Source organism: Eucyclogobius newberryi, unplaced genomic scaffold, assembly GCF_026437365.1.
Source record: "Eucyclogobius newberryi isolate DKJ021-1_F unplaced genomic scaffold, fEucNew1.0.hap1 SCAF_6, whole genome shotgun sequence".
In the NCBI taxonomy this organism is placed as follows: Eukaryota; Metazoa; Chordata; class Actinopteri; order Gobiiformes; family Gobiidae; genus Eucyclogobius; species Eucyclogobius newberryi.
Window position 1 is genome coordinate 22,156,956 of NW_027316278.1, and position 16,781 is coordinate 22,173,736.

The following is a 16,781-nucleotide window of genomic DNA, read 5'->3' on the forward strand; positions in this document are numbered from 1 at the left end:
ATAATAGATCCATGTCCCATACGATAATATAACAGATCCATGTCCCATACCAATAATATAACAGACCCATGTCCCATACGATAATATAATAGATCCATGTCTCATACCGATAATATAATAGATCCATGTCCCATACCGATAATATAACAGACCCATGTCCCATACGATAATATAATAGATCCATGTCCCATACGATAATATAATAGATCCATGTCCCATACGATAATATAATAGATCCATGTCCCATACGATAATATAATAGATCCATGTCCCATACGATAATATAATAGATCCATGTCCCATGCGATAATATAATAGATCCATGTCCCATACGATAATATAATAGACCCATGTCCCATACCAATAATATAATAGATCCATGTCCCATACGATAATATAATAGATCCATGTCCCATACGATAATATAATAGATCCATGTCCCATACCATAATATAATAGATCCATGTCCCATACGATAATATAATAGATCCATGTCCCATACGATAATATAATAGATCCATGTCCCATACGATAATATAATAGATCCATGTCCCATACGATAATATAATAGATCCATGTCTGATACGATAATATAATAGATCCATGTCCCATACGATAATATAATAGATCCATGTCCCATACGATAATATAATAGATCCATGTCTCATACCGATAATATAATAGATCCATGTCCCATACCGATAATACAACAGACCCATGTCCCATACCGATAATATAATAGATCCATGTCCCATACGATAATATAATAGATCCATGTCTCATACCGATAATATAATAGATCCATGTCCCATACCGATAATATAACAGACCCATGTCCCATACGATAATATAATAGATCCATGTCCCATACGATAATATAATAGATCCATGTCCCATACGATAATATAATAGATCCATGTCCCATACCAATAATATAACAGACCCATGTCCCATACGATAATATAATAGATCCATGTCCCATACGATAATATAACAGATCCATGTCCCATACCAATAATATAACAGACCCATGTCCCATACGATAATATAATAGATCCATGTCCCATACGATAATATAACAGATCCATGTCCCATACCAATAATATAACAGACCCATGTCCCATACGATAATATAATAGATCCAATAGATCCATGTCCCATACGATAATATAATAGATCCATGTCCCATAGGATAATATAATAGATCCAATAGATCCATGTCCCATACGATAATATAATAGATCCATGTCCCATACGATAATATAATAGATCCATGTCCCATACGATAATATAATAGATCCATGTCCCATACGATAATATAATAGATCCAATAGATCCATGTCCCATACGATAATATAATAGATCCATGTCCCATACGATAATATAATAGATCCATGTCCCATACGATAATATAATAGATCCAATAGATCCATGTCCCATACAATAATATAATAGATCCATGTCCCATACCGATAATATAATAGATCCATGTCCCATACCGATAATGTAATAGATCCATGTCCCATACGATAATATAATAGATCCATGTCCCATATGATAATATAATAGATCCATGTCCCATACCAATAATATAATAGATCCATGTCCCATACGATAATATAATAGATCCATGTCCCATACGATAATATAATAGATCCATGTCCCATGCGATAATATAATAGACCCATGTCCCATACCAATAATATAATAGATCCATGTCCCATACGATAATATAATAGATCCATGTCCCATACGATAATATAATAGATCCAGGTCCCATACCGATAATATAATAGATCCATGTCCCATACGATAATATAATAGATCCATGTCCCATACCAATAATATAACAGACCCATGTCCCATACGATAATATAATAGATCCATGTCCCATACGATAATATAACAGATCCATGTCCCATACCAATAATATAACAGACCCATGTCCCATACGATAATATAATAGATCCAATAGATCCATGTCCCATACGATAATATAATAGATCCATGTCCCATAGGATAATATAATAGATCCAATAGATCCATGTCCCATACGATAATATAATAGATCCATGTCCCATACGATAATATAATAGATCCATGTCCCATACGATAATATAATAGATCCATGTCCCATACGATAATATAATAGATCCATGTCCCATACGATAATATAATAGATCCATGTCCCATACGATAATATAATAGATCCATGTCCCATACGATAATATAATAGATCCAATAGATCCATGTCCCATACGATAATATAATAGATCCATGTCCCATACGATAATATAATAGATCCATGTCCCATACGATAATATAATAGATCCAATAGATCCATGTCCCATACAATAATATAATAGATCCATGTCCCATACCGATAATATAATAGATCCATGTCCCATACCGATAATGTAATAGATCCATGTCCCATACGATAATATAATAGATCCATGTCCCATATGATAATATAATAGATCCATGTCCCATACCAATAATATAATAGATCCATGTCCCATACGATAATATAATAGATCCATGTCCCATACGATAATATAATAGATCCATGTCCCATGCGATAATATAATAGACCCATGCCCCATACCAATAATATAATAGATCCATGTCCCATACGATAATATAATAGATCCATGTCCCATACGATAATATAATAGATCCATGTCCCATACCGATAATATAATAGACCCATGTCCCATACCAATAATATAATAGATCCATGTCCCATACCAATAATATAATAGATCCATGTCCCATACGATAATGTAATAGATCCATGTCCCATACGATAATATAATAGATCCATGTCCCATATGATAATATAATAGATCCAGGTCCCATACCGATAATATAATAGATCCATGTCCCATACGATAATATAATAGATCCATGTCCCATGCGATAATATAATAGACCCATGTCCCATACCAATAATATAATAGATCCATGTCCCATACGATAATATAATAGACCCATGTCCCATACCAATAATATAATAGATCCATGTCCCATACCAATAATATAATAGATCCATGTCCCATACCTACCAGCAGGACCTCAGGGGCTTTTTCTTCTCAAGTTTCTAACGCGGTCAGACAGATCAGGGTCTGGGTCAACCAGTTCTACTCATTTCACTACATTCGTGCACATTATTAACAGCAAACAAAGTTGAGCCCTTTAGCAAACCTGTTTATCACGAGAGGACGATTACAACTAAGAACTTCATCGACAAAGCATTCCCCATTTTGGTGCATTTACTTACCAGATAATCCATGTACTATGACAAACCAGCCACAGCTACACGATGTGCCAAGAGTAATCCCGTTTTGCCTCGTAGAACCCCAAAAGTAATGATTTTGATGCCTCGTTGCTTTGTATTCCCCGCCTTTCGAAAGGCACAGCGAAATAAAAACAGTCTTTAGATGTTTGGCAGAATAAGTGTAACCGTCTTCTTCGATACTCGCACAGATCTCACTAAAGTCCTCTTTGTTCAGGCAATGCAGACGGTAAGGTATGTGTTGTTCTTATTTGTAAGGCACCTCGCCCACCGGCACTCTTGCAATTTTATCACACAAATCAGACGAGTATTCGGTTTGAGGAAACAGGCGAAGCCCACAAACCTACGTCACGCACGTTGCTTCCCGAACGTAACGTGTCACATGACCAAACACATGGAGGCTATTTTTGTTTGCACAGGATATTTTAAAAGATCGATGATTTTAATAGACTCCTGGCACAGGCATATGGTGGCGTAACTTCTATCGCTATGGGAACAACACGTCATACACGTTTTGATGTACCGCAATTACTATTTACACATTGCATTTGTCCAGATTCTTGGTGGGTGTGTTGAAAATATTGTGCAAGGATCCCATTAAATTATTTTGATGGTATTTTTAATGTATGTTTAATAAAAAAAAACAGTAAACGCTCTATAATAAAAATATATTATGTACATTGATTGTCTTGAAAATGCCACCAGGGGGCAGTATTTACTAACAAAACGCATCTGCCGCTGCCCCTAACAGCTCTTGACAATGTGAAAATAATTGTACCTGAAACTATTTTGCATGCATCATAGATTAACATTATCTTCACAAACGGCTGCAGTGCACCGATAGAATCACATTTAGAACACCAAGCTGGGAAGTTGGATGCTTAAATCGAGTCTTTCTGCTTGTATTCAATCAATACAGTGGTAAATCAGTGTGTACTGATGCTCGGCATGGCTCTATAATGTGACACCAATACATCCATAATAATATAACAGATCCATAATAATATAACAGATCCATGTGTGTAACGCGCGCGTGTTCCTCTGCTGGGCGTGTCTCTGTTGTGGCTCCGCCCTCGATCCCTGGCCCTGATGACGCGCTGTTGCGGCGCAGCGCGCGCACAGCGTCAGCGTCGCTCTCGCGTCCTAAACGGAGGAGTCTGCGCTGTGGAGAAAATACCTCTATATCACCACCACGCCGCTGCGGTCCCTGGATTGAAACCACCGCGAGTTCGCCTGTCCCTCGCATTTGAGACACCGAACCACCGGATTTTACAACGCGGCTGATAAAGTTAACGGCCGCGAGTTTGAGGTGGAGTTTGGGACTGCGCTCGCCAGCCTCCGCCGCCACAAGCCCCCGCGGTGCCCTCCTCCAGCTGCGGTGCATCATGGCGCTCCGAGCCAGGGCGCTCTACGACTTCAACTCGGAAAACCCGGGCGAGGTGTCGGTGAGAGAGAGCGAGATCGTAACTTTGTACAGCGAGCACGACATTGACGGCTGGTTCGAAGGCGTGAACGGCAAAGGCGAGAGAGGACTGTTCCCCGCGTCCTACGTAGAGATCCTGAGAGCCGACGCCACCTCCGCGCACAACAACAACAGCAGCTGCAACACATCTGGCGAGACGCAGCCGGACTCCCGCTACGCCAACGTCCCGACCCCCGGTGGCGCTGACCCCTCGTCGAAGGCTCCGAATAAAGCCGACAACTTTTCCCCACCGAATCCTCCAGCTTTCAGCCCGTTTGCGGCGCCCCCTCAGCAGCAGCAGCAGCAGCAGCAGCAGCAGCAGCAGCCCGGCTACAACCAGCAGAGCCAGGGCAGCGACGACGACTGGGACGACGACTGGGATGACAGCTCCACCGTGGCGGACGAGCCGGGCACCGTGGGGAGATACCGGGACTATGAGGGCAACGGCTCGTCCACGTACAGTCTCTCCACCACCGCGCACCGGGGGAACGCGCAGGGCAAAGGCTCGGCCACTGTCAGTAGGAATCTCAACAGGTTCTCCACCTTTGTCAAGTCAGGAGGGGAGGCATTTGTGCTGGGAGAGGCGTCTGGGTTTGTGAAAGATGGTGATAAGATTTGTGTGGTGATGGGGCAGTATGGGCCAGAGTGGCAGGAAAATCCCTACCCATTTTCCTGTGCTATTGCCGATCCCACAAAGCAAACCAAGTTCAAAGGTATGAAGAGCTATATTTCCTATAAGCTCACCCCTACCCACACGCAAACCCAAGTGAATAGAAGATACAAGCACTTTGACTGGCTCTATGCGCGCTTGGTGGAGAAGTTCCCTGTGATCTCGGTGCCCCACATCCCAGAGAAACAAGCCACGGGGCGTTTTGAGGAGGACTTTATCTCCAAGAGGCAGAAGGGTCTTATGTGGTGGATGAACCATATGACCAGCCACCCTGTGTTGGCACGCTGTGACGTTTTTCAGCACTTTCTTACCTGTAACGGCGCGGATGAGAAGGCATGGAAGCAGGGTAAGAGGAAGGCAGAGAAAGATGAAATGGTCGGGGCTAACTTTTTCCTCACCATCAGCACACCAGCCGCGCCGCTAGACTTTCAAGAAGTGGAAAGTAAAATTGATGGTTTCAAAACTTTCACCAGACGCATGGACGATAGCACCTTGCAGCTCAACGCAACGGTCAATGAGTTTGCACGCAAGCAGATTAGTGGTTTCAAGAAGGAGTATCAGAGAGTGGGCTTGTCATTCAAGGTGCTGAGCCAGGCTTTTGAAATGGATCAGCAGTCGTACTCATCCAGGCTCAACCAGGCCATCTCCTTCACTGGTGACTCTTACGAGTCCATTGGAGAGTATTTTGCAGAACAGCCGAACAAGGACCTCGACCCCATTATGGATTTGTTGGCTCTTTACCAAGGACACTTGGCAAATTATCCAGACATCATCCATGTTCAAAAAGGTAAAGTATTAGTGCACCTTTAATCGTTTGTTTTTCTATGCAAGTTTTCTGGTCGAGGGTTTGAAAATGTTGCTTTGCCTGGAATGTTCCGGTCACATTTTTTATCCAATTACAGGTTATTGCCCAAACACACATATTTGGTTTGGTCGGGTCACCTGATTTCATGCTGTGTTGTTCCAGGCAAGTCAACATCTCCATAATAGTTAGAATAGTAAGGTTTCGGAACCTCCACCTAAAAATGTAAGGCTCCCCTTGAACCGGGGTCCAGCGCTGCAAGGTGTTCTGGGAAATTATGTGCTGCTTGATTCCCCTCTATGGTAATCAATGGATGAAAAATGCCATTTTTATTCCCTAGTGCAGGTTAGCAAACCCTTCCCGAAGCCCTAACTATAACCAAATAATCTGTTCTTTAACCCGACTGTGAAATAATATTTAGTAAAACTTTGTTCTCAGTGTTTCTGTAGTGATGCCGTAGAAGAGAGTCTGAATTTCCTGGATCACACATACTAAAAAAGTATCTGGTACTAGTTAAGAGAGCCTAATGGAAACGTTCCCAGGGTAAAGTAGAGTAGGACCACGTAGGACTGGCGGAAACGGGGACTTAAAAGTCGTGCCTTTAAGTCGTAAGATTTACACAACAACCATTTAAATTAGTTTCCTTAAACAATGCAGTACAATAGCTCAATTGATCTTTATTTATTTTTGTTTGCATGTCAATATCCTACTAGTTATATATATTTTAATTCTGTACACTATAAATCCATTATAGTGGCAATATTTTTTTTCTCTTGACAGCTGTCTGGTCACCTGGTTTCATTCACTTTGACTGACATACACTGTTTGTTGTGATCAAGCCTTTAGCTTACAGACCAGTCAGGTGACATGTGGGTTCAAGATGAAACCACTTTGCTTGACTGCTTTGCTTTGAGTCACACAAAAGCCAGGGCGGCCAGTAACATGTAGGACAATTCTTCTATTATGATGAATAGTCCTGTGGCCATCTGTGCATTTTATTATTAACTCAACGCTCAAACGAGTCAGCAGTTTGTGCAGACTAGAAATTAGGTTACTTACTGCAATGTTAAAACTAAAAAATATTTTGGCTACTTGTGTAGCAGTGCAAACCATTATATGAATGTTAAGATTTATTGGGTCTATTTAGCTTAAGTTTTTCTGTTCTTTACCAGAATAAAGTCTAAACCAAGTGAAGTGTTTACAGAGATCTGCTGACTCTGCTCTCAGCCGGGTGTAGGTCACTGTAGGGCCCGTCTGTCACTCACTCATCTCTCTCGGAGCAGAAGTTGTAGCTGCATAGACTTGAATGATGGGCTGGTTTGCTAACGACTGGTAGTGGTGGTTCAGGTTAGTGATGTGCAGTGGATATGTGTTGCATAAGTAGGCATTGCATAAGCACCACATTCAGTGATCCCAGCAGGCACTCTGCCACCTCTGCTAACTATGCCGGGCAATACGACTCTCTCCCTCTCTGGTCACTGCCATAACTTTATATTCACAGTGGTCCTTGATTCTTCATCACACTTTTTGACTATTTACTTCCAGGAATGGTATAGGAAATCATCAGCCTCCTAGCATGCGCTCGCGCTGGAGGAGAGCAGTATGTTGTGCATGTTCGTGGCCCTAGAGCCGCTGGATTTACCTAGATGCTAACGGCTAAACTGACCAATGAGCTCGACCATTGACTCAATGCGGGCTGCAATGGCTACAATCCGGCGCGTTTACAGTGTGTATGTCATGTATGTTCATCAACATGCACTGTCCTGACCAAATAAATAAACAAACTTTTGAACTTTCCCAATCTGCTGTAAAGCGAACCAGTGGAAACATGGCTTAAGACCTGCTTCTTTATTTTTTTATTTTTTAGAAAGGGTTTTAAACTGATTGTCATTACTGGCCCAACCTTTTTATCCGTCTATTAATTGAAAAATACTTTTGGCTTTGTCTGGAAAAATGCCATTTATCCTCCTACTGCTGAATGTATTTTAACTAATAAATGAAGTATTCATTTGTTGCTATTTGTGCCATTATTTTAATAATTATGGCAGAAGATTGGCAATAAAAATTAGTAAGAGCTGAAGATAATAAAAGGTGCCATTATAATTGGCAGGGAATATATCCTTGTTCAAATTCCATTTTCTTCCATTTGTATGTATGAAACATTAACTCTATAATTATGCAGTGGATATGAAAATAAAACGGTATAATGCAGGCAGCAGCAGCTGTGAAAATGACCGCGTTGCTGACACTGCCACCACAAACACAATTGAACCCCTGCCTTCCTTGTTTAGTTTCTATGACAACAATTAGAACTCCTTGGTCTGTTTAGTGAGGTTTTTTAATGCACATTACAAAAGACCGTGAACCTGCAATGCACCTTGAAGCCTGGCATTTGTGAACTCATGGATTTTCACAGTTTCTGTACCTCTTCTTTCTTAAACACCTTTTTGCAAGTGTAAGCGTTAGTCAACCACAAACCAAAGTAGAGGAATAACTTTGGTCACACTTTTGTTTAGTCAAATTACACCTCATTCCTATGCAAAGTCTAAAAGGCCAGAGCTAAGAGTTTTGTCATCTCTCATTTTATTGCTACTAAGAGTGGGATCTTGAATTTATAAGGTATCACAATTGTAATGATACTTGGCCTACTTATGTTGTTATTATTGTTTCAAGTTCATTAAAAAATGAGCTCAAAAAGAGACAAAAACTTCTCGTGTAATCTCCCAAGCAAGGGTATATAAAGTGATACTTCTGGTCTTTTATTCTTAATTTTATGGTCCTTTCACATTTTTTCAAGTGCTGGGCTTGAAGCTCAACCAAGACATTTACAAGCACATTTTATGTCCATGTTAAAAGATTTAGAGAAAGACATTTCACCTTTTTAATTAGTTGATTACTGTTTGTACATCTTGTCTTTGATCCACAACTATTTGAGATATTTAAATAATAATGGGAAAGATTTTGTATATGGCCAGTTATGGACCTTTTTCAAAACGTCTTAGGACTGGCATGGTACTGCATCCAACAGTGCAAATAGATGCGTCGATAGAAATTTGAGTTGAAAACACTGAAAACACAATTTCCTCAAACTGCAGGAACTTCTGTGGTCTGTCACTGTGATGCATTGCTGTATCAGACCATGTTTCACTTCTTTTACAACATACAGCTCAACCCCAAAAGGATATAAGACCAGTACATATGGGCCCATGTCTGAACACTTTTTTTCCCCGTTACTGTTTGACAATCACAAATATTATATAAGGGTTTTTTCTTTAAATAAATGCCTAAAAGGGGGGAGAATATTTAACAGTTTGGACCTGGGCCTATGTACTGAACCATGCTGAGTTGGGGAAACACAATTTGAATGCTGGAGGATCTTACTGTTTGCCGTTACACTTGCAGCATATCCTTTGGCTACACTTTATTTGCTGAACATCACATGAAGCCGGAGGAGCAAGTACTGGTGTTTGCACATTTGAGCATTTTCGCTAAAACATACAAAACTTGATCCTCGTTCTCGCTGTGTCTGGAAAGTTTCGGTCACACACCCTTGTTGTTGGAAATGCCACAAACCCCAGCTCTATGACGGCAGAGGTAGCAGTTCCTGGCAATGCTGAAATTCCAATCATTCTGATGTCATTAGGAGAGACGATGAACAACCTCGGTTTCTTCCATTGTAATTGCAATCATGTACTATATAATATACAATTCAAAGCCATTCTACCTAAACCGCTTCTTGTTCCCTCAGTGGTAAATTACAAGTCACGTAATGGAACAATTTTTAGAACTAAAACTGCAAACTGCATTATGAAACTGTCTGAAAGCCAAGACAAAATATTGAACTTCCTCTCAATGTGCACAACAAGCACATAATGTAATAGGCACAGTATTTTTAACCTGGGACCAGCCTAAAACATTGGACACAGGCCTGATTTGGATTCTCAGGGGGTTTGGGTGTGCAGAGAGTTCCTAGACGTTTTGGTCAAGATTTAATTTTTAGATCAAAATGGAACACTGCTGTTATATTTACACTGCTTGTCCAAAAAAAGTTGGCAGCTGGATTCAACGAAGCAAATTGGTACTATTGGGAAATTCCCAAATGGGTGATTGTCTTTCAGCTGTGGAAAGACAAATCCCATGATCATGGAAAAGATGTCGGTATGTTTGAGAAGGATCAATCATAAAACGCATTGTAGATTAGTTTCTGCAATTGAGGAGAAGCATAAACTAATGTACCACATATCTGAACCCCAGTGAGAATCTTTGGAGTGAGCTGGAGAAGGCTTTGTGCAGTGATCACTCTCTCCATCATCAATACAAGATCTTGATGAAAAAATGATGAAACACTGGGTGGAAATAAATCTTTTGACATTGTAGAAGCTTATGCAAAAAATGCCACTGCGGATGTGTGCTGTAATAAAAGCTAAAGGCAGTGTCAGAGCGTGTGACTTGTTTTTCTGTGGCAGTGTACTATATTGAATGGTTGGAGATCTATGTGTGTTCGTCTTAGTACAAGGAATCAGCACTGCAGTTAGTTGGCAGCAGCCTATTTCTGAACTCAAGCTGTTTTTTAATGTGATGTGTGTAATAGAATGTTGAGGATTAAGACCTACTTTGACTTTGGTTTTGATGATTTTCTTTCCCTTCAGGAGCCTTGACCAAAGTGAAGGAGAGTCAGAAACACGTCGAGGAGGGGAAGATGGACCACTCTCAGGCTGAAGGCATCAATGAACGCTGCAACATCATCTCCTGCGCTACACTGGCCGAGATTCAGCATTTCCACCAAATCCGAGTCCGGGACTTCAAGGCCCAGATGCAACACCACCTCCAACAGCAGATCACTTTTTTTCAGAAAATCACCAGCAAGTTAGAAGAGGCTTTGCAAAAGTATGACAATGCTTAACAGACATTCCACCATCTGTCCGGTGTGAAGACATACAGACCTGTAGGGGAAACGACAATCAAATGTGCCTATAATGGGGACTGATACAAACGTCTGGGCCATTTCATTGATGGAATGTGATTGAAGTTACCCAACCTGACAAAGTTTGAAATCCTGTAATGATGAAGGTGCTTAGATTGTGTCCAGTCATTTTAATACTTGCCGAGGCCTGCTGCTGTCATGTATTGTCCTTTTGTACATCCCAGGTATTAGCCTTTAACTCTGTTTTGGCAATTGAAGGAACAGCTCCTGTGGCTACCACACTGCCTTCTGGGAAGTCCATGCCGAGGAGTGCCAGGTTATGTTCTCTTTGTTTACAGTCAGCTCGCCAAGCAACCCCTGCCCGGGTCACGCGGTGCCTTCTGACAATGCTGTCAGTTTGTTTTTGTCTACTAAATAACCGTATATACCATTTTAACATATATTGTATTTGTTTTACAAAATACTATTATTTCTGTTTTAGCATACAGTGCGTTGAAGTTATGACAGTTTGTGCAATTTTAGCAGGTATTGATTTCAAGCACATAGCGTGACTTTCTTGGGAAACAGGGATAAAGACTCAAAAGACACTGATTAGACAATAAATGATGTCTTGTAATGGTTTACAGAAGAAGAGATCTTTTATTAAAGTTTTATAGATGTTAACCTGCTATCACAGGGTGTCAAAATAAATTCATTTATCTCTAAAATATGTTTGTATTATGTTTCCATTCATGTCATGACACATAGAGCTGGGAGCCCGTGTCCCCTTTAAAAGAACACATCATAATCCCAGAGGTGTTGCACGTGTCATGCTGGGTTCACAGATGTGCTGACTGAGCAGTGCGGGGCAGCCAGACTCTTAAGAGAGATGACGCCTCTCTCTGTGAACATGCATCTAACTGCCAGCCTCCACTCTGCTGCCATAGAGCTGTAGAGAAGATGGAGAGATCATAGCTTCATGAACCATTCATTCAGTTCTGCAATTTTTACCTGAATGCTCCCTCACTTTCTCTGGTGCAAGTGCCAAGGCCCAGGGAAATGGGTGCTCCATTTTGGGTAGTCCTTTCATGCATGTAACTCAAGATGTTCTTTGTTGTTTTGATGAAAGAGATTTTAGACATTTCTTGTTTTCCCTAGCTTGACAGTTGAAAGTTTAATTTGCTTCCTGGTTGGACATGGGCAGTAGATGAGACATGTAGAAGAAAAAGTAGAAAGTAAAAAAAACAGTAAAAGCGTATCTTCATTACATAAAATACTGTAGTTATGATTTGGCAAATTAAGGTTTTCTATAGGGAATAATAAATGAATGTTTAAACTGTCAGAAAAACTTGCCCCTGGTGTGTACTTTCTCCCTGCATTTTGGATTGAATCTTGTGCACTGATGACATGGATAAAGCAGAATATAGCGCTCCCTATATCCATGTAATTTACGTTTTCCTTAACGTTTGACTGATGTAGAATTGCAATAAATATTTACCGTTCTATCCCATCAAACAAAGTAACGGATGGAAAAACAAATGCACTTTAAGGGTTCTGTATATTGAAGTTGTTATTTAGTTGTAAAGCGTGTCGCCACATCCTCTCAATGTGAGAAATGTACTGTGTATGCCGTTAATAATGCTTAACATCATGCCCCGTGTAGTACCAAAACAATGTACCCTAGTGGTCACTGTGATATGTAAGTTTGTGACTTTAGTAAGGTCTCAACATGCTAGTATAACTAGTATAACATTTTAATTTAACAACTCTTTTTCACAGAAGTTCCTGTAGTTAAAATGTTCTTACTCATGTACTTGCTGCCGGCTCTGTTTTGTCTCTTGTGAGGAATGTGAGGCGTTTGGGTGGACTCAGCAGATTTGTGCAGAAAGAGCTCAGGATTCATCTGGTTCCGCTTAGACCTGAGCCTTTGAAGTGAACCGGACCATAGAACTGAACCAGGCCAAAGAGGGCTGATCTGCTCCTGACTCCCAGACCTCTCACACTGCCCGCTCACAAGGGGAATTCGGTCAGGTTGCTCTTTATGTTCTTTGTCTTTGTCTGATTATAACTGGACACCAATCTGCAAGACTAAAAGGAGCTCAAGTAAATCCATAAACAAACTGACTATTATGGTGCGTTCACACTTTGTTATTTGGTACTACATTGAGTTTAAGTCCTGATATGGACTTGGTTTTGGTCATGTTTTAGTCCTTATTTAATCTTAATCTAGTTCAGATTTAGTTTTGGGTTTAATCCAATGTTGATGTGGTGAATGTGCAGGTGTGAACGCACCCTTATACAGTTTACATATTTGTCATAAAAACCTCTTGAACTCCTTCAGGTTACTTGATCTATTGTCATTTAGACCATAAAAGCTTATTTACTCAATTATTAATATATTCTAGCTAGTTGATAAGGGTCTTCCATTTCATGAAATACAACTGTTCTGTTCTAATCACATACTGTAATTTCCCCATTATTAGCATCTCTTTACATATATTCGATTTGGCCATAATAAATCACAAAACTACTGCGTTCAGTCAAACGGGCCTATGACATCACTGGGGCACAGACTGTACCCTGCCTCTGCCCAGAGGAAGTGTCCCAGACCAGCCCCATCCGGCCAGCAAACATTAGTTCTGCCTTACATCATCAGTTTATTTAGCGTCAAGTGTTAGACACATGAGAGAGGCCTGTAGGTGGTTCCATGTGAAATCAATATCCTACAACGTGTGGCACCAATAGATGCATGGGTGAATGTGACCTCCGGGGAAGTTATGTATATTTCAATTTCATAAAAATATATGGGTTTGTTTATTTTATCGCTAAATATTGTAGTGCTACTGTTACCAGGCTGCGTACATTACATTCCACTAATTGTTACAATATGTATCTTTTATGGTGCAAGGTCCTCGACCTGCTTGTCTCGATGGAGATGTTATTGCTTTGCCTGCATGTTCCAGCAGAAAGTCACTTATAGTTAGTAGATAGATAACATGTTTGACTGGTAAGCAAACTATTACAGATGAAAATAACAAATTACAATGTTATTTCACTAAAACTGCAAGGTGTTATTTTCAAAGTCGGTCCCATGCTGATAGCAAAGGCATTTCTCCATTTTACAGATAGTTAAAGTTAGCTGCAACATTCCTTCCAATGTTACATCCTTATCTGTAAACGTCATGCTTAAAAGCAGCTTGGAGATTAGATAGTTTGGAAAACTTCGGAGTAATTTGTTAAAGAGAAACAAAACATGTGGAAAGACACCATCCAGGCCGTTAGAAGCTTTGTGGGGGTCAGATGACCCAGATGACCTGGATGATGTCCTTCCACACATGAGCTGATTCCCATTTTCACAGGCATTTCATTTTTTCCCCCAAAGGTTTTCCTGGCCCAAGGTTTTATTCGACAGAGCAGTTGTAGCACGAAAGGGGAAGAGAGCGGGAGTGTAGATGTTCAGTAAATGGTCAAGAGCTGGAATCCATGCCGTTGCGGTCGTAGCAATCACACATGTGCAACACTCTTATCCACTACCACACAAGACATTTCTAACACTTTCCTTTCCTCGTATCATGTCCCAGTCTGCTTCAAGTCGTCTACCATAGTTCTTTTCCCCAAGAAGCCCCAGATCACAGAACTTAATGACCCCAGGCAGTGCGTGCAACTGGGGAAGAATGTCTCGGATACTTGGACTATCAGTACAAGATCTCCATAAGGCTGTGCACTTTCTCCTTTGCTTTTCTTCCTGTAAACAAACTCGTCCCCACCTCGGCTTGGAGGCTTCTGTCAGAACCAGAACATCTTGCCACAAGAACTGTTTCTTCCACTCCATTGTCGAACTGTTCATAACACCTGTCACTTTAGATCACTTATGTCAATAACACCTAATCTATTTGCACTGCTAGCTCTGTCCACAATTGTATTCATATTTAGTCAAAATTATAGTTTATATTTTACCATTAGCCTATTGCCACCATATTGCCAAACACATTTAGTTAAAGGCATAATGAACGATTTTTTCGGCGATTTGAGAACGCAGGCGGAAGTGCGCATGCGCACTCCCCCCTGCGGACTGATACAACACACACATGCGTTTGTTTATTAGCGCGACGGATCACATCGCATTTCTCGTCTCCCGTAGATTTCCGTCCCTTCTGAGTCAGCTCGAACTGTCTTTCTCCGTCTTCATTTTGTCCCGTACACTGAGGGAACTATATTATGATAGATCAATGCGCTTAGACACGCGGAAACGTGTGGACGAACCGCACGCGGCTGCAGGTGAGCCATAGGTGCGTTTTATGATTGATACGTGTGTGGTATTCCGAGGGTCGTTTAGCTTAGCCCTTCTTGTCCATAGTGGCTAAACCAGACTAAACCATCTCATGTTTTCTAAAAGCCAACAACGCCAAGCTAAATATAAGGCACGTAGGTTCGTTGTTGATAGGCAGAGACTTGAGGTTAGCAAAAATAAATGTTTATTTGTACATGGTCAATAAGTTAATTTACGCATAGTTCATTGTCCGACGCTCAGGTCATTCACAAATAGTTTGGAACGGTGTAGAACAGTCACGTAAAGCAGGAAAGACACAACTGCAGGGCAAGAAGGCAACAAGGCAACAAGGCAACAAGAGAGCAAGGCAAGGCGGTGACAGTGCACCCTAGCTCCATGGCTCAGATCTGCAGCTGGATAAGTGCGCCGGAGGACTGGACAGACTGTAAACAATAGCACGCCCGTTAGCCGCCATAACGGACGGCACACAGAGTGCACGACCCATGGCAGCAAGCACTAAAGTTACAATCAGCGTTAAAGAACGCTAACGTTCTCACATCTGAATGTTTAATACTACCTGAGAGTGGCGTGCGCGGCGTAAACACCGGGAACCCGGAAGTAAGAGCGCGAGGTCAGAGGGCGCAAGGTAAGGACGGAAGCACTTTTAAAAGTGGTTGACGTCACCGTCAGCCAATAGAAAGTCTAATCAGTAGTAGAGCCCGCCTGCAGGCTATACTGCTACACGTGGCAGGACTAATCGGCAGTCCACGCCACAAGGAAATAAGACTCAGATTTGGGCCAAAAAAAATCGTCCATTCAACCTTTAACTGACAATGTAAACAGGTTTATTTTCTGATTTTCATATATTTCATAATGTCACAAAGCTGTGAGAATGTTCAAGAATCTAGGAGTTGTGTGCGTTCTTTGGCGATTTTTGTTTTTACAGCGCACACAGGAAGCTCGCTCTCTCTGGTTGGGCCTCATTCATGTTGTCTGAAAAGTGCTGACTGCCCTCCTCCTCTCTGGCTGCACTCCAACACAAGCACACAGTTTTGTCTATGTGGGACACTGCATTCTCCCCTCCCCCAAATGGACCATATCAAAGATTACTTTTGTAGCTTTGATTACAATTATTTGATTGATTTATTGATTACAAGCAATATTTGCCTCCACTTGTGTTTCATAAGCTGTCAGTCTGGTGTATACTGTAGAAGTAGTCAGAATCTGTGCTTGACTGTATTATCTGCACTACTACTACTACTAAGTACCATAACAAATGACTGTACTTTTTACTACTTTTTCTCTAACTATCACATTTACTTTAACTTATGGAATAGGCCTATCTACTTGACTTGACTGATGTTTTGTGCTTAACC

At 41.0% G+C, this 16,781-nt stretch overlaps 2 protein-coding genes across 2 annotated transcripts in view; one reads left to right on the forward strand and one right to left on the reverse strand.

The window, feature by feature from the left end:
- The window catches only part of arl15a (ADP-ribosylation factor-like 15a), a 62,993-nt gene extending 59,348 nt beyond the window's left edge, over positions 1-3,645 (reverse strand). The window contains exon 1 of the mRNA XM_072432525.1: positions 3,284-3,645. Coding sequence (XP_072288626.1) covers positions 3,284-3,295 — 12 coding nt within the window. The 5' untranslated portion in view covers positions 3,296-3,645. The remainder of the gene's footprint in view (positions 1-3,283) is intronic.
- Positions 3,646-4,639: 994 nt separating this feature from the next.
- On the forward strand, positions 4,640-11,863 carry snx18a (sorting nexin 18a). The gene is made up of 2 exons (XM_072432523.1): positions 4,640-6,217; positions 10,882-11,863. Exons 1-2 carry the CDS (start codon positions 4,684-4,686, stop codon positions 11,133-11,135), a joined length of 1,788 nt encoding a protein of 595 aa, XP_072288624.1. The 5' UTR covers positions 4,640-4,683; the 3' UTR covers positions 11,136-11,863.
- The last annotated feature ends 4,918 nt before the right edge of the window (positions 11,864-16,781 follow it).

Excerpts from the sequence above, each read along its gene's own strand:
- snx18a (XM_072432523.1), top strand. The coding sequence starts at position 4,684 with ATGGCGCTCCGAGCCAGGGCGCTCTACGACTTCAACTCGGAAAACCCG. Across the intron at positions 6,218-10,881 it reads CATCATCCATGTTCAAAAAG|GAGCCTTGACCAAAGTGAAG; the intron begins GTAAAGTATTAG and ends CTTTCCCTTCAG.